At 34.9% G+C, this 20,518-nt stretch overlaps 2 protein-coding genes across 2 annotated transcripts; both read right to left on the bottom strand.

Annotated features, from left to right (window-relative positions):
* Positions 1-9: 9 nt before the first annotated feature.
* Positions 10-6,873, bottom strand: LOC108220906 (uncharacterized). The gene is made up of 5 exons (XM_017394835.2): positions 6,361-6,873; positions 2,637-2,686; positions 1,952-2,029; positions 1,136-1,742; positions 10-931 (listed from the first exon to the last, which is right to left on the bottom strand). The coding sequence occupies exons 1-5, from the start codon at positions 6,520-6,522 to the stop codon at positions 203-205; spliced, it is 1,626 nt and encodes a 541-aa protein (XP_017250324.1). The 5' UTR covers positions 6,523-6,873; the 3' UTR covers positions 10-202.
* Positions 6,874-7,652: 779 nt separating this feature from the next.
* LOC108204753 (E3 ubiquitin-protein ligase JMJ24) lies at positions 7,653-19,245 on the bottom strand. The gene is made up of 16 exons (XM_017374348.2): positions 19,096-19,245; positions 18,893-18,974; positions 17,476-17,815; positions 17,272-17,367; positions 15,478-15,617; positions 15,298-15,397; positions 15,061-15,193; positions 14,923-14,977; positions 13,426-14,110; positions 12,916-13,245; positions 11,649-12,071; positions 11,483-11,555; positions 10,107-10,192; positions 8,687-8,806; positions 8,444-8,514; positions 7,653-8,248 (listed from the first exon to the last, which is right to left on the bottom strand). Exons 3-16 carry the CDS (start codon positions 17,803-17,805, stop codon positions 8,155-8,157), a joined length of 2,736 nt encoding a protein of 911 aa, XP_017229837.1. The 5' UTR covers positions 17,806-17,815; positions 18,893-18,974; positions 19,096-19,245; the 3' UTR covers positions 7,653-8,154.
* Positions 19,246-20,518: the final 1,273 nt, after the last annotated feature.

Raw genomic sequence — 20,518 nt, 5'->3', positions numbered from 1 at the left:
TCTATGAAATTGAATAAAACTCGACATATATCAGATTTAATTAAAACATCTAGAATAGTTGTGTACATCTAAACCTTTTCCTAAACGATAATACTGGAATATACTTTGATATGTCTGAGTTGATATTATCACAACTGAGTTATGTTTAGCTAATGATACAACTATGACTAATCACCTATGTTTAGCTTATAATAAAGAAAAACTACAAACCAGTAATCTTCTGTCCAGCTCGTTTTCTTTCCTTCATTGCGACAGTTTTAGATCGATGGTTATTGGAGTTTGGCCGCACTATCTTTCCCTGAGGACTGACACCTTTCTTAGCCACCGGCATTGACTGCTTTGGAAGATTAGAATCAGCATTGTTTGGTTTTTTGGAGCCAACAGATATTCCTACATGTTTCTTCGCCATCGTCAGGGACCCTAAAGGAGTAGAGCTGGTATCAGCATGTCGCAGTTTCAGGTACCCCTGTGGAGCTCCAGGGCTTTTTCTTGCCATCACAGATGACTGCAATGCGAGTGATGGAGTACTAGGACTCGCATCGCCTACCCTTTTATTACCGAGCAGAGTTCCAGCAACACCACCTGCAGTTTCAGTTGGCTTGGCAGAAAACTTTGATTTCTCTGGTCGGGGGCGAAAACTTCTTGGTCTTACAGGAGTACTGCACATTGGTGAGAAATGTACAATGGACGAGGAGATATTGAGGGAATCCCTGCACTGTTGTCTTATTTCTTTCATGAGAAGTTCTCTGAGGGAAAAGGCCGACTTGTATTCACGTGTTCTTTTCGAGTAAAAGATCAGCGCATTATTGGCTAGCAGAAGTAAGTCCCTGAAGAGTTCTTTAATTGATTTGATGGTGCCACTATCAATTCTCGACTTAATTGTATCGAGATCCATGTGCTGTCGTATTATTCTCTTGTACCTTGCCCTCTTCTGTAAGAATCAACATAAATCACATAAGCCTACAAATAACCAACTACAACTAAAATCTCAGTTTCTTCTTTTTTGACGAGGTTGAAGATGACAGTTCAGTATCCACATTGTAAACACATCTCGATATACCCTATTCAATCAATATTTGGTAGTAATATGAGATAGACGCTAAAAGTAAAACGAATACCTAAAAAGTATCCCTACCTGGCCATCAAGTCTTCGCTTAAAGACCAGTGCATGCTTGCTCTCTGCAACAACACTAAAAAACCCCATCAAGCCGCCACTTGTCCCCCTAAATAAGTCTTTATTGTGACCATCTACAGAGGAAGATTTGACTATTTGACCACAGCCACTGGTCGAGGTTTCCTTCCAAGATGAAATAGTTTGAACGTTAGCTTGGTGAAAATGTTCACTTTCTGCAATGCTGCCTTCTCTGATTTCCATATTGCAATCTTTCCTCTTTCTTTTACCTCTCCTCTTTCTTACAGTACTTACTTTTTCATTCATTAGCCCTTCTATCTTTATGCTCATAAGTGTCTCATGCTCATCGGACTCCAATCTCTTTGGCCTTGTTTCCATCTCTGGAGTTGATTCTAGTTCTGTAATTCGACAATCAGGGGAAAAGCTTGACCTGAAATCCTGAGTGTAACTTCCAGCAGATAAACTGTCCTTGGAAGTTTCTTTAGCAGAATAGTCAATGAGCTCGGTCTTTGGTACAGGTTCAGGAGATTCTGTCCGGCTGGTATCATAATCAACCTCACAGTCCTCTTTTTTCGAAGTCTTAAGCCTCTTTAGCTTCGCCTCAAGAGATCTGAACAGAAAATAATACTTCATTTCTAGTTTAAATGAAAAAGTTTAAGATAACTTCTTAAGATAAAGAAAAAAAGAAATAAATGTAAAGTTAAATTTCAAAGAAAGAAAACTACTTTCATACATGATAAGAAGGCAAGGAATATGAATAGGTAACAAATAGCCTTCTCGATCAACACCAAGACAAAGAAAAAGGGGGAGAAATCTTACCCGATCGATTCTGCAGTTTTCTTCAATTCTAGCTTCAGCTCTTTCATCCGGCATCTCCTTAGTTCTTCAAACCAAGCCCTATAGACAATAAGAAACATGAGAAAACATAACTCGGGGAAAGTTGATTCCTCAATAGTGATAGACAAAATCTGGTTCACTAGATACACTGTATTAATGTGAACAACAATGGCAAAACCTATACTCTGCTGGGTTACCAATGGTAGAAAAATAACTTCTCAGGGTTAGCAAGGAAATACTCATTAGATACTGCATATAAACAACAATGGTGAAGACTATACTCTTCTGGGTTTCAATTGTAGGTAGATTACTTCTCGGGATTACCAGGGAAATGCTCTTTAAGATTGCATTATATACCGTACGGAAGGGGGGGAAACTATCAACAACGTATCTACCATTTTAATACTATTGACCCCTCAAATACAAGTGCAATCAGGTTATAACATCCCTAAGTTTTGTTTAAACTATACATTATTTGCAAGGTCCGGACATTACATCTAATGGTAGTAGGACACACCAGCACCATCCAACGAACTAAAGTAAACAGACACCTAATGCTTTACTAGGAAACACCTAACAGCACACCAAAAAATCTTTTAGAATTTTCAAGAATTAAATGGGACAACAAATTGAATTATAGACTTATAAAAGAAACAGTCATACTTACTTGCAGCCAGAGTAACGCCTTCGCAAGTCCTTATACTTTGCTTTACAAGCCTGAAACTTATTTACTGTTAGATCACACTGAAAATGACAAAAGTACCAAGAAGAACATATTATGCCCTAACCTAATAATAGTTAATAAATAATAAGAAACAGTGAATAAAGTGTATAACATACAATTATAACCCTTTTAGTTAGGAAGAATTATTTGATATACAATAGAATAGAATTTCCAACTTTAAATAAAAAGGTTTCCCTTTCACTCCTTTCTCCATTCCATTTTTAAATTTTAAATTGGAGCTCAAACCTACAAGCTTGGGAATAACTTCTCCGTTTCTTTCCCCTCTTTTCTCATTACAAATCTCATCACTGAAAATTTGAACTCTTCAATTTTCCAGACTTCCTTCTTCCCTCCGCCTCTTCTACCTCTAATTTTGTTTATAATCTTTCCTTCCATTCCTCCTAACCAAACGAACCATTAGTTTCTTATTCATCCGCCAACAGGCGACAAGTGACAAATAAACAATGGTGACCACGGTTTAAATGAATCAGCTGAAACTTAGTACAAGGATAGTCTGATCTTAACCTCAACTATACATCTTTTATGGAACCAATTTGGAGTGGAAATTTAACTATTTTCACCACACTGTGAGTACAAAATACTCAGGCGGTTTATTTCTATCAAGTATAAGCAGGAAATATGTTTTGCAAGAAAGTTCCACAAGATATGGGGCGAAAATAAAAACCAAATAAAAGAAAACATTTTCGTTCATGGAATGAATATAGCCAGGCACAAATTATTTGTGCCACTGGTGGAAATGCATTGAGGAAAATGCACAACGGAGCCTAGCAGCTTAGGCATGAGAGCAAGCCCAAGACATTGACTAATTATACTGTTCTGAAACATAAAAATACATTATTTTCCATGGCATTCAGCAAATCTATCAGTAATTTGATTATCTCAACTGAAAGGCATTTACTTTAAGGGAACACCGGAATTTTTCTTAAAAGAATGAAGAATTTAACTAAAAAAATATGTTTGTAACATCCACATAACTATTGTCACCAATGTCAACAGATGATCAAATACATTTGTCCGGGATTTGTGAGAATTTCACATTCTTTTGCTAAAACAAACTAGTACTTTACACTTTATCATTAATAATGGCTGAACTGAACTAACCAAACATACTATGAAGTCTAGGGTAGTGTCATGGTAGAGTAACATGTACGCAAATCTTACTCTCTTAATCTCACTCCCTGATCTTAGGAGCAAGAGTAGATAAAAAGAATGCAAGGCATAGTAGACTAGAAGACAAATATAAACAGTAAGCCTTTGAACTGGTTCTGTATAATGTACAAACTAATATTACAATCACTGACTGATCTGATTCAAAACACAGGCAGCATGGACGCATGGTGTACTAAGACGACAGTCTTGCCTACATTTTCTCTATGAAAACTTACCATTCAAACTCGATCTAAATTTGCAGTAAAATCAAAATTTAGATGAATGATATATATATAATCTTGGATCTGTTCAATATTTCTATAATGCAACTACTATGTAGAAAATAGATGTGTTAATATATGATTTGTTCAAAATACAATGTAATGCTCCTGATCCCGGCTATTTGAAGTGTGTCATTTGTATTGTAGCTACCTAGCTGATTTGTACTGTATACTGCAGAATATGACAAAGCATATATAGGTGTGTACAAGTAACTTATTACTTGAAAAGTAATGTTCAATCCGTTTATGTACAGTTCACAATGTGAATGTCATTTATAAGTTGAAGCAGGGAAGTAGACAAAGGTTACTTATTCAAAATTGGTGCATTGGCTTGATAAACATCACTATATTCTTTTATAAGTAACGTCTAGCATTTCTTATTTTATTGTAATTTAAAGAAAACATTTTACGTCACTTTCCTTGCAGATTTCAATTTTCTTTAGTTTTATACAAGCAATTCTCCAAGTTTTCATGCTATAAAGGTTTTTCATTTGAACCGATACCTATATTATGTAACTTATGAAAATTGTTCTAAAAATCCCCGATTAATCCCTGATTACTTAAAAAAAATATTATACCGATTGCATTCCGATTTGACTAAATATCCACGATTTTTCAAAAAAAATATCCGATGAATCCTAAATCGGTATTGTCAACCGATTACTTCCGATTCCCAATTTCTACAACCATCTTGTATGAATAATTAATAACATTACTAACTTAGAGCATGTCCAATAACACAAAATTAAATGAACACCACTTCAAATGAAATACTAAGAGCAATTCCAATAGTGTCCTAATAGGTGCCTTATATTTATTATAAATATAGCTTCCTAGTGATTTAGGACATTATGTTAATATATCAACTATAACAACATGCCTTTATAATTTTGCCTTATTATTATAATAATATATTTGAATAAATCAGAGGGACATTTTTGGAGACCTCATTTGTTCCAAATGCCCTAAATTTATGCTGAAGACATCATTTAAGGACAATGTCGGACTTGCTTATGCAAAACAGCAAAGATGATATGGTTTATTCTATATATACATGCAAGGTTGTTTTAAATATACATGCAAGCGGGAAGATGGAAAAATGGAGTGAAATCAATAATTAAAATAATGATAACAAATATAATTGTACATTAAAAAGTTAGGTGGTTAAAATATATTCCCTCCGTTTTGAAATATAGGTCACTTGACTTTTTTGGCACACATTTTTAAGTCTTGACCGCATAACTAAACTCATTATTTTAAAACTTTTATTTTTTGAATTATAATATTAAGCATATGTTTTTATTCGGAAAAAGAGAGTTTTAAAAATAATGATTTTAACTATACGGTCAAAGAACTCAGAAGTGCGTGTCAAAAAATCAAGAGTAAACTTCAAAGTTGTGGCCAAAGTTTACACTGATTTTCAAAAAGTTGGCCAGAATTCTAAATTCTCAAAAAGATGACCAAACTTTGGTTCCGTTTTTCAAAAGTGTGGCTCCCGTCACTAACAGGAGCCTAACGGGAGCCACAATTTTGAAAATCGGGCCAAAGTTTGGCCACTTTTCTGAAATTTTGGAACTCATTTTTACCCTTCTGTCCGTTACTTCGTTAGTGACATTCAACGGGAGCCACACTTTTAAAAAGTGTAGTCAAAATTTGGCCATCTTTCTTAAAATTTGGAACTCTGGCCAACTTTTTAAAAATCGGTGTAAACTTTGGCCATGAAGTTTACTCAAAAATCAAACGACCTTTATTTCAAAACAAAGAGAATAAGTAAAATCAGATCTCTCTAGCGTCATTTAATGCCAAATTTACGAGTTTACATTTCATATCGAAAATCACTTTGTGGATTTCATAATATAGCAATAACTATATGTATTTTGCAATGTCATTAGACATGTTCTTACAAGTGGAAAAAAGACTTTTGCTTGTGAAAATAACTTTAAAATCTATATTACTTTAAACTACAAACCAATCATTACTTCAATTATAACTTTATACTCACTTCTACTAACTACTAAGTAACAACACACTTTTACAACTTCATCAATTACTCTACTTCCTTAATTTCACGAGCTCCTCTAGCTCCTTATTTTTAATTTTACAACATATTTACACTAATATTTTCATCATTAAACTTACCAACACAAACAGAAACTAAAAACTAACACAATTAAAATAAAATGTATATGAGTAAAATAATGATATAGTGGCCTGACCTCAGGGGTGAAGCTAAACGGGTAAACGGTTCGGACCCGGAGCTCCGAAGCAATCACATTCCAATCCTTATTCCCGTGCCTCAAAACCGCGCTTCCCAATACAAGCTCCTCCCATGTACCCCACTTCAACCTGGGCCCCACCGCTATCTTCCCCTCCCTCATCTTACCATCCACGTGTACGCCCGCGATTGTTTCCCCCAATTCTTATCTGCGCACCCCGGCGTATTATAGCAAATGCCCCTCCCTCTTGCCGGAAAATACACACAAAATATATACACGAAATTCCGGCGAGGATAATCGCTTTGTAATTAAAATTGAACGCTCGAAGAACAAGTAAGCGTGAGAAAAGGAGTTGAAATAAACCGCTAATTAAAACAACAAAAATAGACGATTGGTGTGTAAATATATTTATTTATTTATTATATTTCATAATTTTTTTTCTCCATGAAATTGAGGGTGTGTGTCTATGTGTATGTATTGTTAATCTTTATCTTCCTATTCCTATATCTTTGTCATTCTGTTTGTAAAGTGGTGTAGCGGTTTTGCCCCTCTGCTTTTCGTTTTTGACGGTTTTGCCCTCGCTATTTTGTCGGGGCTTTGGTGAGTTGAGGGGTGTTTTTGGTAATGTGTCTATTTTTTGTCCGTACTGTAATTTGAAATATTTTGGAGTTTTTTAATTTGTCATTTTCAGGAGTATGCTTTGGCAAACATTCCTTTCAGCTATTGCTCTTCAGGTGCGTTTTGTACCTCGTTTTATTCATTTTTATGTTTCGAATTGACCATCTTATGCTGGGTTGAGAAAACAATTGCAGATGATAATACGTTTTCTGAAAATATCTTAAAAGTATATTTTACATATTAAAAGTTTTCTGTTCAAAATTTTAGATAATTTTTATTTCAAATAACGTGACGAATTTTTGTCTCAAATGACATGACAGACAAGTGACTATTTTTAATTTCTGAACAAATAAAAATACAACGGGGTCCATTATTACTATTACAAATGTTCCAGTTATATTTATCTCACATAAGTATTTGAAAACATTTTCAAATTTTTTTCAGGAAATTTAGTATTTTAAAAATTATATTACTAGATATGTGATTGGATCTATTATCATGTATATATACAAGCTGTTATAGGGGAAAATTACTAATAATTGGTTGGGAGAATGGAACAGAATAATTAAAATAAATGAAAATAATATATGCAGGAAGGAAGTTTTGAAACAAAATTGCACAAGTGAAATATTGTTATGCTGATACTTAAGAACAAATTGATAAAACAATGAAACTTATAAATAATGTTATTGTTCAAATTTCATTCAATTCCCTTCAAATTCTTTCACCCCAACCAAATTCAACTCAACCAAACAAAAATAACAGATTTGAGATTCATAGCCTCCTGAGCATTGTTCCATCAAACACATATTGTTGCCCAAGTACTGCACAAATAATCTTTTCATGTTTTTTTAATTCACTGGGCAAAGTCAGTATTGGCCTGTATTAAACTAGTATACAACCACCGCTGGGCCAGGAGAAGATGGCAGTACAGAACACATACAGTTTTTAAGTAAAGATATACATATAGACGTATTCACAGTTGCTCATTGCTTGATGGGGATGGATGTCACTCTTCTGCCCACGTTTGGTGCAAGTGGTGACGTTCAAGCAGTTCCAGAGCAGAGCTGAGAAGAAATGGCTTTGTTCGATTTTAATGCAACTTTGCAAACATTTTCTGAGAACCATGGTTTGAAAGAATTTCTAAAATACATAAAGTATCTTTCATGGTCAAACTCAAGCTACTTGTCTGCGTTTAGTAACTTTATCCAGATTTTCTGAAACCAGTGCAGTTAGGTTAGGATCCTCAAATCCAATCTCTGCACCAACCCTGGAGGGCCAAGATAAAGAATGTAGTAACACAAAAATAAGAAAAACTTGAACATATGAATAGTACACCCTACAATGGCAGAATGACGATAAGCATCATCCTAGAGTAAACTTAGCTGACGAATAGGCCAGATGAACACAATCAGAACAACAGAGACAGAGAAAGACAAAGACAAAGAGAGCTTTTATTACTTACTTTGGATCAAGAACCAACTTTTGTACTTCCTTAATGGCTGAACTAGCTGCATATAGTGAGATCTTACCCACCTGAAAACTCAAAAGAACTCAAAAACATTACTTATACAAGAACAAGGTCTTTAACGTGGCACAGAGGAGACACACACACACACACATGTGTGTGTGTCTGAAAGAGAGGGCAAGGGATCAGTGGAGGTCGTTTTTGAAAAGATACTAATATTAAGGTTACTGTTAAGCTTACCTCCAATATATGCTGCTTGACATTGTGATTATTAGGAAGACCACGGATGTCTTCAGCCAGTCTAGTTGCCTCCTGAAGACTTTCAGGCCACAGAAAATCTAGGCCTAATTGAACGGTAGACTGCAAATGGACAGAGAAGAAAGTACAACACATTAGTCTCATTCAGATGTTTCACTGTTTTATGCTCCTCAGAGAGTAGATATGAAAACTGAGGGTTCATTTGATGAGAAGTGAACCAAACCATTTTAACTGGATGAACCAAATTAATAGATTAAGACTGTTTACTAATTTTGGTCTATGGACGAGACAAGAAACCCCTGGAAGACTCGGGTATAAAAGTGTTGCTGACCATTGAGAATTGTGTATAAATAAAATCTGAAATATACTTTGGTACTTCTTTAACATGAAAAAAAGTAGTTCTTTGTTCTTTAACATTAAATTATATTATTAATTTCAAGTTTATGTTTGTATATCATAAATTTATAATTATGATCAATTATTTATCATAATTAGGTGTAGAGCAATATACTGGCTGTATATTATTGTTGTTATTATTAGTATTTTGTTGTGAATTTTGTTTTACCCGGTTCTTAGTCTCTTATATTAAATAGAATATACATGTTTTTGAATGCATAAACATAAAACCAGTATATACATTAGTTAGCAAGTTTTAGTTGTTCAGAAATTATGACTGAACTTTAGCAAACAACCCTTCACTATTCGTTGAGAAATTAATGTCATTCAGAAAATTTCATTCAGATTTATCAAATGACCCCTGAAGCCTAAAAGGTTAAAGGTTGGCAAATGTCTCAACAAAAAAAAACATACTAATATCAAACCAAAACAGAGAATATGACAAATAGGTGACAGAAATCATTTTCCTCCCCTTAAAGTGTTTAGATACACGCTACATGTAGCTTAAAGAACTTTGGTTACATATATTTAGAAGCATAATTGTTAAGCACCTTTTAGCTTGACTCGAGTGTATGACTATTTTAGAAAATATATATGTGCGTGTCTGTATATATATTAGAAACCCTTTCCGTGGCTTTAAGCCAGGGATGCCTCCAGGATGCTTCTTCCCAGCTAGGCATTATTTTGTCACATGCCCAGCCAGAAAGCATCAACACAAAAATATTACTACTGGATGCAGTCGATTTAATAAAAATACTATTCTAATAAAACATAATAATTTGCTATCAAGATGATTTTTTGAGAAGGAAAAAAATCTGCCAATCTGAATTATGGCTGTGGAAGAGAAATGCAGTAGAGCAGAAGTGCTACAATATTTTTCAAGTCCCATTGCGGGTAGCACGAAACAGAAACTTTGCCACAAATATTAAAAATTACTTTTCAATTTCCTTCTGTTTTCTAAAATTAGTTATAAATCAAAGAAGGTTGCATTGTGTGGATGACTCACCTGAAGATTTCGCACTTGAAAAGGACAACCAGCAGGGAGGAATACAGCTTGCCCCAGATGCTGCTCGAATGACCATGGCTCTACTCCTGATAAAGAAAAAATGTTTAAAAGATTAGCATAGCTAAAGTAATATTTGACATAATAGTCTTAGTTGTGAATGTAGCAGGTATCATACTTTGGCCGAAAGATGGTGCGTTACACACAAAGTTCTAGTAAATTGGACAATAAATTGTTGACACGGGCAAAATAATTATTATTTGGAGTTCATGAAATTGTTGCGAGAGAATACATATTTTTGAAGCACGATACTTCTATACAGGTATATAAACTGCACATTCTGGATTAAAAAATAATAAATTAGGCAATCAGTTTCTATTCGCCTTCACATAGATATACGGACATAAATTCTCCAATGTTCATTTAGCAACATGGAATGGTTAGACAAGGTCAATGGATCACATAAAAGATGTAACCTCCAATATATCACATAGGAAAATAACAAAGGGGCAGATATGTGTCACTTGGGATAGCGGCTTTCAATAGTTACTCTCTAGGTGAAGATCACCAAAAGGTATCTAGATTCTAGGAATAGCAGCATACAAAATGATTTTGCATTTGTTATCCTAGAGTAGACGAATTTATACAGTTTGATGTCAACTCAAAATGACCTTAGTCAGAGTCACTTTTTTTCCTGAACAGCTTGTGTAGATATCTGGATAGTTATGTTGATAAAAGAGTTGATGTTGGCATAAACAAGGGAGCAATAGGAAGGCAGTGATGCCTCCTAAAATTTTGGTATCTAGGTTTATACAGATAGTGCACATCCACTGGTGTATACAGATAATGCACATCCACTACTTGCAAGAACACCTTTTTCATCTTGTGTCGGGTGAAATATTTCGGAGAATGTCTTTGATCTACTTTTGTTCAACCAACTCAGAACACTAAGTCTCTAAAATGCAGAAGTTGACACGAACAAACCCTCAAGGGCTTCTACTAGCATTTAAATTTCTGAATTATGATTCTTCCTACTTATATGCATAATAGTGTTATGTAATTATGACCTTCAATACTATAAAACAGCTAATGGCCTCAACTTTGAATATTCTCGGGACTAAACAAAGCACTGTATTCAGTATCAGTAACACACACTTGAGTTTAAGAAGTATAAATTATAACATTCAAAGAACACAGAAGTGATGGAACTTCTAACCAAGTATATTAAGTTTGGTTATATACAAATACTGAAGTTGGTAAATATATCAGCTCTTTCAGAATATTTAATTATTTATAGCCTCTGTAGTTTAAAAATTCTAGGACAGTCCCTTATACCAAGGTCCTGCATCCTCCAGAACTCAACGAAAGTGTATACGCACCTAGTTCTTCCTTCAACTTTCTTTTATGATAACTATTCAAGTATATCACTCCATCGTAAAGTGGCCGGGGAACCTAAACAAGAAAATTACATAACAATGTTAATGAAACTGATGTCATAAGGTTGATTATTATGACGTAATACAATTACAAGAGGATGAAACATACAGAATCATTTGTCAACTCATCTGGTCTTCCAAATTCCTTCCAATGGACTTTAATAAACTCAAGCAGCTTTGAAACATCTCGTCGCCTGAAGACATCCCAAATAGCTCCTGGGCAACTCTTTTTACAAGAGTTCTTAGCATCTCCATTCAAGTCTTCACAATTAACAATTTCCTTTTCAGCCATAGAAGTAGCAACACTATCCGTACCTTCTTCCTTGGCTAAATCCAAACTGCCCTCCTGCTTTGCTTGGTTTTCATGTTCCCCGGGTGATAGTTTGGGTGAATCTTCTTTGCTTAAACTAAGTGGTGGATCATTGTTCAACTTATTTGCATCATGTTCCTCAAAGTCGTTTTGAATAGGCTCAATAGCCGTCTTTTCCGACCCTTTCAGCTTCACTTCACAAGTATGTACCAGGAGGTATACCTGCATGAAATGACAACTGAAATCGTTAAATGTTTGAGGTGCATAGAACAAGACAACTTTGAGAATCCAGTAAACTGAAATATCAAAGGATTATCAATCAATTAGGGGTCATTTACATTTTTGACCCCAACAGTATTCACATTTGTACACAATAACCCTCAAAGTTTAGAAAAATAGCTCTCTGCCCTTACTGGTTCATTTCTACACACTTATCCCCTTTTCAATATATTTTTTCTGCAAATGCCTTCACCTCAATAAAAAATACATATTCCAGATTAATTTTGTTCATTGGAGAATGTGGGTTTTTATCAGCTTTTTTGCTGCCATTTAATTATTTAATTTACTAAATGAAATCAGTTCCAGGTTATATTTTATATTGCGGTGAAGGGTATTTCTGTAATTTATTACAGAAAAAGGGTTCGGGTGTACAACTGACAAACATTAAGGGCATGAATGTGCATTTATAATCCCAAAGGGTTTATGTGTACATGCGCATAAACTGTGGGCAATAAAATACAAGTAACCGTTCAACTAGTTTACACATCAACTAACAATTAATCAAAGCAATGAAGAAATTAGAAAAACCATCAAAAGGCCATAACCAAGAGTTCCCAAAATAAGGAATATATATAAGAAACCTACTAGACCAACTCCATACATTGCAAAATGCTTAGAGGGAATCTGTCTAGTTAGTATACTAACCATTATGTGGTTACATGCTAAAAGCCTACTCGATATATTATGTAGCAGATGTGTATCGCTAAATCCAACAAAAAAGTTCCTCTTATCTTCTCATTTACCATATGTATTACTGACACTAGGAAACAGAGTACAGGGAGCTCACCATATCCCGCAGATTGTAACGGAGATTGTTCACTGAGTTACCCCGATCAAGTTCCTCATATGTACCGTATGATATGAAAATTTTAGGTCCTACATCATTTTGCAACGAATAATGTGGCAGTTTTGCAGCAACATTTAGAAGACCCCACTTTGAATGAATATACTCTAGCAAAGGCAGAATGCTGATAATTTCAGGTCTCTGGTACATCAAAAACTCTTCCAAAGAACTTGGAGAGGGCCAATTTTTTAACTTTAACATTTGCGGCCAGCCATTTTCATGAAAACGACCATCATGGTATCCTTTGATAAACTCACCAAGTTCAATATCAACCTGAAATCACATAATAAAATATTTTAATAAACCCATCCATTTTTAGAACATTGGGATACAATGGTAAATCATCTTTTGGAATAAAAATCACATGGAGAAAAGACAATGAACTCTAGACGATATAAAACTTTGAAATTGTTTAGTCAATACTACACACTGAGTTAGATAAGTTAAACCTACCTCAGACCACTCCAAACAATCTAAAGCCTTCACATTTCTAGTGTCATTTCTCGTTTTTTCTTCTCCTGTCTCTCGAATTCCTCTCCATATAACCATCGGATCCCAATTCGGGGTTGACGAGATATCTATCACCTCCTTTATAATTACAGGTTCACCTCTGACCCAATGTTTCCTAAAGTCCCCAATCCCTTCTGCTCTAACATCTTTAGAAGATGGACAGTACAAATAATTATCATTCTCGTCGTCTCTGTGGGCAAACTGGAAAAGTCTGGTGTTATGTTCAGCTTCTTGCCGACTTAAGGTGTCGTGTATCTTGCATCCATTAACCATTTCCTCGACATTCTTCACCAATTTTGCAACCCAATTCATCTTAAATATGCGTTTTAGGGTCAAGGCTGCGCAACCACAGCCTCCATACTCCTTTGGAGGGCATGGTACACTGCCATCTCTGTTAGCTCTCCAATCAGAAAACTTATCAACCAGTCTATTCCTGGAAGGTTTAACTTGCTCAGACATGGCTATGGCTTCCTTATCACTGTTTTCCCCTGTTAACTCAATTTCCACCTTTACTTTTGTATCAACCATGGATAAATCTCGAAGATCTTGGCAACAGCTAAGGCATACATCATATGAACAATTCATGCAGTGCCGATGATAATCAATAATAGGATTTCTACAAAGATCGCTGCAAGAAAATCATCAAAACATATCAAATTTATTCCTGCACTAGACACTCCCTTTTCATTAATTGAATTGTGGTACTGGTAAGTAGTTCACATATTACTTTTATTTTTTGCTATTTTCTCAGACTTGCAAATACAAACAATGAAAATACCAGATTCTTGTGTTGTGAATTGATATATACTGATTCATTGAATGTATTTTAAAGTTATAAATTATAATAGTCTGTAAAGAGTACAAGACAATCCAACCTAAATCAATTTATAACCCCAACAAGTCAACAACTCATAATCCCTAAATTAAAGCTGAAATATTATTATTTCAACCAAATTCTCCCTTTCAAAACTATAACTGATGCACCAATTTTGTAACTGATTGAATACTTATTGTATTTATTATGTTGCCTATCATACTGTTCTCTAAAAATTGTGAGAAAGAATGTAGTTTTAGAAAATGTAATGTAATAGACTAATGGTAGATGTTAAATATTAGCACAAACATATAAAATAAGCATCATGACAGCATGTTGATATCACAAGTCTAGCCTCTAAATTTGCTGACATCAGCCATGACATGAACAATACTGTTCAAGGAGTAGGCACCGAGTTTTATAGTTACTGCAGTAGATTTAGTATGCAGGCAGTAATCATTCAGTTTGTTCTATAAACAGAGGCTTATCCTTATTGCAACACTTGTAACGACATTATAATATAAACACCAAAGTCACTACCAATCCCTTTACTCTCCTCTCTACTATCACTAGTAGGTAGTAAATAGTAACATTATATTATAGAAACTTGTAGCAGTCAAAATTACCAGCACATTTGCTCATCTGCATTTAGTTTCATTCTGGGAAGATCTATCTCATTTCCTGGATAATAGGTACAGAGAAAGTCAGATCATGCCAACATCATACAATGCTAAAACTTCAATAGAACTTTATAAGCAAGTCACCTCGAAGCTTTTTTTCAAATTCCACTTCGGAACACTGTTCACGGTGTATCCTCTTAGCTACAGGAAGAACCGAAGATAAGAGACAATAGAGATATTCTAACTTCTCTTTGATAGGTATCTCACGAATCTTGACCTGAAATGGAGTACATTTGTGATCATAGGTAACTGACTGGAGAAAATTAGAATGTACTTGAAAATTAACAGTCACGACAGAAATAGTTAGCAAATACTACATACCTTGATTAAATTATCATTTCTTAAGCATGCCTTACAGTTACAAGTGCCACGACATGCAGGACAACCACTCTGAATATCTTCAACAGTAAAGTTTGAATACCTAGTATAAAGAGAACAGTGTCATCTAGATGTTAGCATGGAAATACAAAATCATGTTCTATTCAAAATGTTTGTACCCACCAAGTTGAGATGCAACTGTCACAGTATCCTCTTCTGTCACATCTGAGGCACCAGATAACTTCTCTGTCATTTTGCCGACACTGATGGCAAGTTTGTCCCGCAGTATCATCGGATGTATCTGAGCTTGCATCAAAGGACTCCTGAGAAGAGAAGTTCATAATTAGGCAAGACAAAAATACTTATTCAAGTAGAAGAAGATGTATCAAATGCTAGCCCACATTATTACGCAAGTGCCGCAAGTCTGTCTAAATTTTGATACGAGTCTGAAATTGTCACAAGTTCCAGCTTATCTTGTTGCTCAACTGCAATCCTCAATTCTTTTGTTTTGAGGTCATATCAAATGTTCAGTATTGTGCACAAACCTGGTAGCCCTCCATTAACTTGCACCTAATTAACTTCGGTGTAAAAAACCAGGGCTTCCCCATTTCCTGTAGATTCATATTCTATGTTTGATATTCATGTTGCATTTCGCTTAGGGAATGCTAATTGCACCGATTTACCAAAATGTAAATAGAGGCAAATACATAGTTCCTAATTGAACGTAGAGATCTGTTGAATGTGAAGTTATTGCTAGAAGAATTCAGATATCAGATAAAGTAACTAACTAACAGAACAGAAGACGGAAAATTCATGATGACATCCTAGAAAGCAGGGATAATTCAATGCCCTGAAGAACTGCGCAGGGGATACTTCGCAGTGTGGGGGTGCGCGGGGGTGCGGAGGAGTGCGTATGGGATACACCATGTGGCGTAGAGATGGGGGATACAGGGGGGTGTGGGACTAGTGGCATTTTTCGTAATTTTTAACATTATTTTTAAAGCTTCAAGTTAAATAGTCAAAATAAACAAATAAGACAGTCAAATAACCTAAATGAGAGTAAGAGAGAGCAGAGGACTAATCAATTTAGGTGCAGTCGGTGTGGGAAAAATGAGTGCACTTGTTACCAGATGCAGACTTAGAGTGCTGATGAACCTCTGACTACATATGTAACATGTGTAAACTGTGACAAACACTGGAAGTTCTTTTTAAATCTTCCAGGAGCATACTGCGTCAATAAACTACTGCCATGAGGTCTACTGTGAATCCACAATCAGTAACTGGCTGTTGTCTACCGAGATAACTGCATAGTGTGTGTGTGTATAAGTTGTATATCTCTAGTATACTTGTATATAATTGGTGATAAACTGATAAATGATAAATAATATATATGTTTTGAATTTTGATTGGTATGATTCGGTTGGATTTTTCAGAATATTTGATTTGGTTGGTTATATATGAAACATTGGAAGTGTTACAAATTTAATTTACAATTGCAAATTTGTTAAATTTGAGATATATACATAATCTTTAATATTTTAATATTTGCCGTATCCCCATATTTTGGAATTTGACGAATTCCCGTATCCCCGTACCGCGAACCCGCACGCCCGCCCCCGCGCTCATGCTTCCTAGATGACATCATAACAACATGAATCTTATCTCTGACAAGTACAAGAACTAGTATTAAGTAAGAAACAACATATCTGCAGGAATGTTCCATTGAAAAGGGAAATAAATAGTTTTGCTGAAAGTACACTATTATCACTTTCCCACTCACTTCCTAATCCACACTCTGTCACAGGTATGATATACAGAACACACTCCTCAGTCAAAATATTTTATACCTAATTCCAGCTCCCAGGTCAAAAACACATTTATTAATCTCCATAATAAGCATTTGAGCCTTATTATAATACATATGATTATAAGCAAAAACAAGCATAAAATGGAAGCTAAAGTCACAGTTGAACTTACCAATGTAGGACTGTCTTCAAAGTTCTTTTCTGATCTACTTCTAGATGACTCCATGGCTGAAAGAGGTGTACCGTATGACCTAAAATTCTCCTCATACTGTTCAAAGTCTATTTTCATGTCATCATTTCACTTTTAAAAGATTATGAATAGACAAATTCTCCATATAGGGTATTTCAGAGAACAAATAATTCAATTGGTTAATACCTTTTCATTGTACTTCCTCCCAGAGACTGTACCAGAATAATCTCCAAGTTTTGAACTCACAATTGGTGATTCCATGTCATCACTCTTACTCTCCAAATAGATATCGCTTTCACCTAGAGAATTTCTTTTGGCTTTTTTCAAGCTGGCCCTCATTGCAGAATTTGCAGCCCTCTTCTTCGCTTGAATGTAGTGCTTTTCACAAACTGTCTTATCCGGCATGGACAAGGCAGTGCATCTCCATTGCTTCCCATCTGACCTCTTACACCTCAAATCATCCGCAATCCCAGAAGCATCATCACCATTTCCGGGAGGTGATCGAGTATAGTCCATTTTTGATTATCTAAGAAAAAAATCATGAACACATAATAATATATACAACTATATACGCAATCAACGTGCATAAAGTAATCCGATATAACAGAGGGCGCTACTCTATACTGTAACTTGAACAATGTTCCAGTCTCTTGTATTACTAACATCAGTGCGCATAACCAATCCAAACATACCTAATATACCAACCTCACAAGTAGGATTTAGAAAGATGACACGTACGCAGACCTTACCCCTACTCCAAATTTTGAGATTAAAGAAGTTGCTTGGTGTATCTTCGGCTTACCAAATGTAGGGACCAAAGACGTGAAAATAATTGCAAGACAATATAGTATATACATCATGAGTGTGTCTACCTTCTAAACACACACCCACACCCACACACAGGGTGGGTGGGAAGCATTGTAGCTTCACACTTTGTTCCCCGTCTATCAAACGCTATGTTAATCGAACGCGGGTACCATATACAGAGTATACACAACGCATATACAAGTGTCGAACTCGAAATATCTAAATATCGGGGACAACCGAAGAAGGGGTTGATCTATTTAGACAAGGGTGCAGGTACACGGCATAGTTCATCATCAAAAAAAGATATATGTGATATGTCACAGAAAAATTTAGAATAACAGGAAAATTAACCTAATATTACAAAACACTTTGCAAATTAAATACAGTTTTCCCCTCTTCTTCTTCTTTATTCTAATCCTTTTGCTTTCCGCATAATAATTTCATCATTACACGGTCTTCCACTCAATCAAAATTTCCGCACTTCAATTCGCAACAAAAACATGTGTCCACATTTTACTCCAACTTAAAGCAACCAAAACCAAAGCAACGTAGGTCAAATTTCTGCCACCACACAAGTCTCTACTCTCTACACTTAAAACAACAAGCCTCTTTTCTACAGAGACCCAATTAACTAACAACACTAAACAAATAAAACCAAAATCAAGTACTCGATAAGCATGCAACACCAAACCGAAAATTCCGACTTCCCCCAACACAATGCCCCATCAAAATTACCACACATATCACCAAACAAACTAATTCATATACACAAAACATATAATTAACACAAACATACCACTTAATCCACTTCTTCTCCTCTTGCACTTCTTACTTCACTCCAATTGTTAAATTTCAATCACAGCTGGCATTATAATCAACTGCAAAAAAATGAAAAATAAGGTAATTAAACATCAAAATCAAAACCCTAGATCAATACAAACATAGAGGGATGAGAAATTAACAGTGGTAATTAATTGACGAGGGGGTGAAAGAGCAAACCCTAGAACACACGGAGAAGCAGCTGCGACCAAAATTAGAGTAAATAGAGAGTGTGATTATAATTTATTATTTGATTCGATTATATTTATTTTTGGTATAAGCAAGCTGTGTGTCGCGGTAATTGCAGAGATGTGAAGAAAGAAGACGATTGTCTAATTTACTTTTATACCCCCGTGTTTATATTTTTAGCCGTTTGTCTACTCTGTTCTTTTTGCAGAGGAAAACGGTCAAGAGCGAACTGGCTTGGAAGTCATTTTCATAATATGTTTTTATATTGTCTTATTTAATATTTTAATTTGATTTTAAATAATTTATTTGATTTTATTGATTTTTGAATATAAAATTATGTTAAAAAAATTAATAATCTTTTTAACAAAGATGCAAATCGACAGGGGTGGTATGACTATAAGCGTAGTTGTCTTGTGTTTAAAGTTCCGAATTGTTAATAGGATGTAAATATATTTAGAGAATTTGTATGCATACTATTTTTTGGATCTTATTCACAAATATACTATCTTCTCTGAAATCTTTCAAATATATTATCTTTCGAATTTTATTTAAAAAAATATTATCTTCACCGATTCATCTTTTCATTTCTTTGTTACTTATCTCTCCACCTTTCTCACCTCACCTCCCTCTCTCTTTCTCTCGCACCACCATCGCCTCCTTCCTCTCCGCTTGTTTTAAACCATAATTACAATCCCCCCTCCTCTGTTTTGTTTGCTTTTCATTTCTCCTTTCTTCGTGATTTGCTTTTTGATGCTAGTTACGTAACTTATCTCCGAGTTATTGGTTTGGGTGTGTTTGTATTATTGAGTTATTGAGTCGTTACCACCAAGTAGCCGTCCGAGTCAGTTTTGTGTTTTGTTTGCTCCGATGTCTATCACCGAATCAAGTCTCTGTAAATTATAGTTGTCGCTTGAGTTTGAGTCAAGATCTTGCTTCGTTGAGTTTTGTTTAGACGGGGTCATTGAGTTGCCGTGTTGTTGTGTATGGATGAACCCAAAGTTTTATTATTTTTTCGCTAATTTAATTGATTTTGAATTTCGAGTTGCTTTTGAGTTGATTTATAGGTTGTTGTTTTAGTTGCTTTTTAGGTTGTAATGTTTGGCCTCGCGAGAGTTATTTTTTTGTCTTGCAACCGACTGCAACTTATTAAGCAAACAAATATAATTTTCAATTTTTTTTTTCATAATTGCATTTCCGGTTGCATGTGATTGCTAGCAGTTGCAAATATGGTTGCATATTCAACCACTGTATTTTTGAAAATATTTTAAGGATATAGTATTTTTACAATTTGTTTAAAAAAGTGATAGTATTTTCTCAAAATTCTTTCAAACTTTATTATAAAAAAATATTTAACTTGTGATTTATAATATTGAAAAAAAAATCCACTCTTTCCTGTCCTTCGCTTCAGGACCTG

This window comes from Daucus carota, chromosome 1 (assembly GCF_001625215.2).
Source record: "Daucus carota subsp. sativus chromosome 1, DH1 v3.0, whole genome shotgun sequence".
NCBI lineage: Eukaryota > Viridiplantae > Streptophyta > Magnoliopsida > Apiales > Apiaceae > Daucus > Daucus carota.
The sequence above is the reverse complement of the archived record's forward strand: the minus strand, read 5'-3'. Positions and strand labels throughout refer to the sequence as shown.

Coding starts and splice junctions, on each gene's coding strand:
- LOC108220906 (XM_017394835.2), bottom strand. CDS start 6,522: ATGAGGGAGGGGAAGATAGCGGTGGGGCCCAGGTTGAAGTGGGGTACA. Junction 2,687..6,360: donor CGTTTAGCTTCACCCCTGAG/GTCAGGCCACTA, acceptor AATAAGTTTCAG/GCTTGTAAAGCAAAGTATAA. Junction 1,743..1,951: donor AAAACTGCAGAATCGATCGG/GTAAGATTTCTC, acceptor TTTTCTGTTCAG/ATCTCTTGAGGCGAAGCTAA.
- LOC108204753 (XM_017374348.2), bottom strand. CDS start 17,805: ATGGACTATACTCGATCACCTCCCGGAAATGGTGATGATGCTTCTGGG. Junction 11,556..11,648: donor ATGAGTTGACAAATGATTCT/GTATGTTTCATC, acceptor TTTCTTGTTTAG/GTTCCCCGGCCACTTTACGA. Junction 8,807..10,106: donor TTCAAGTGCGAAATCTTCAG/GTGAGTCATCCA, acceptor GTCCATTTGCAG/TCTACCGTTCAATTAGGCCT.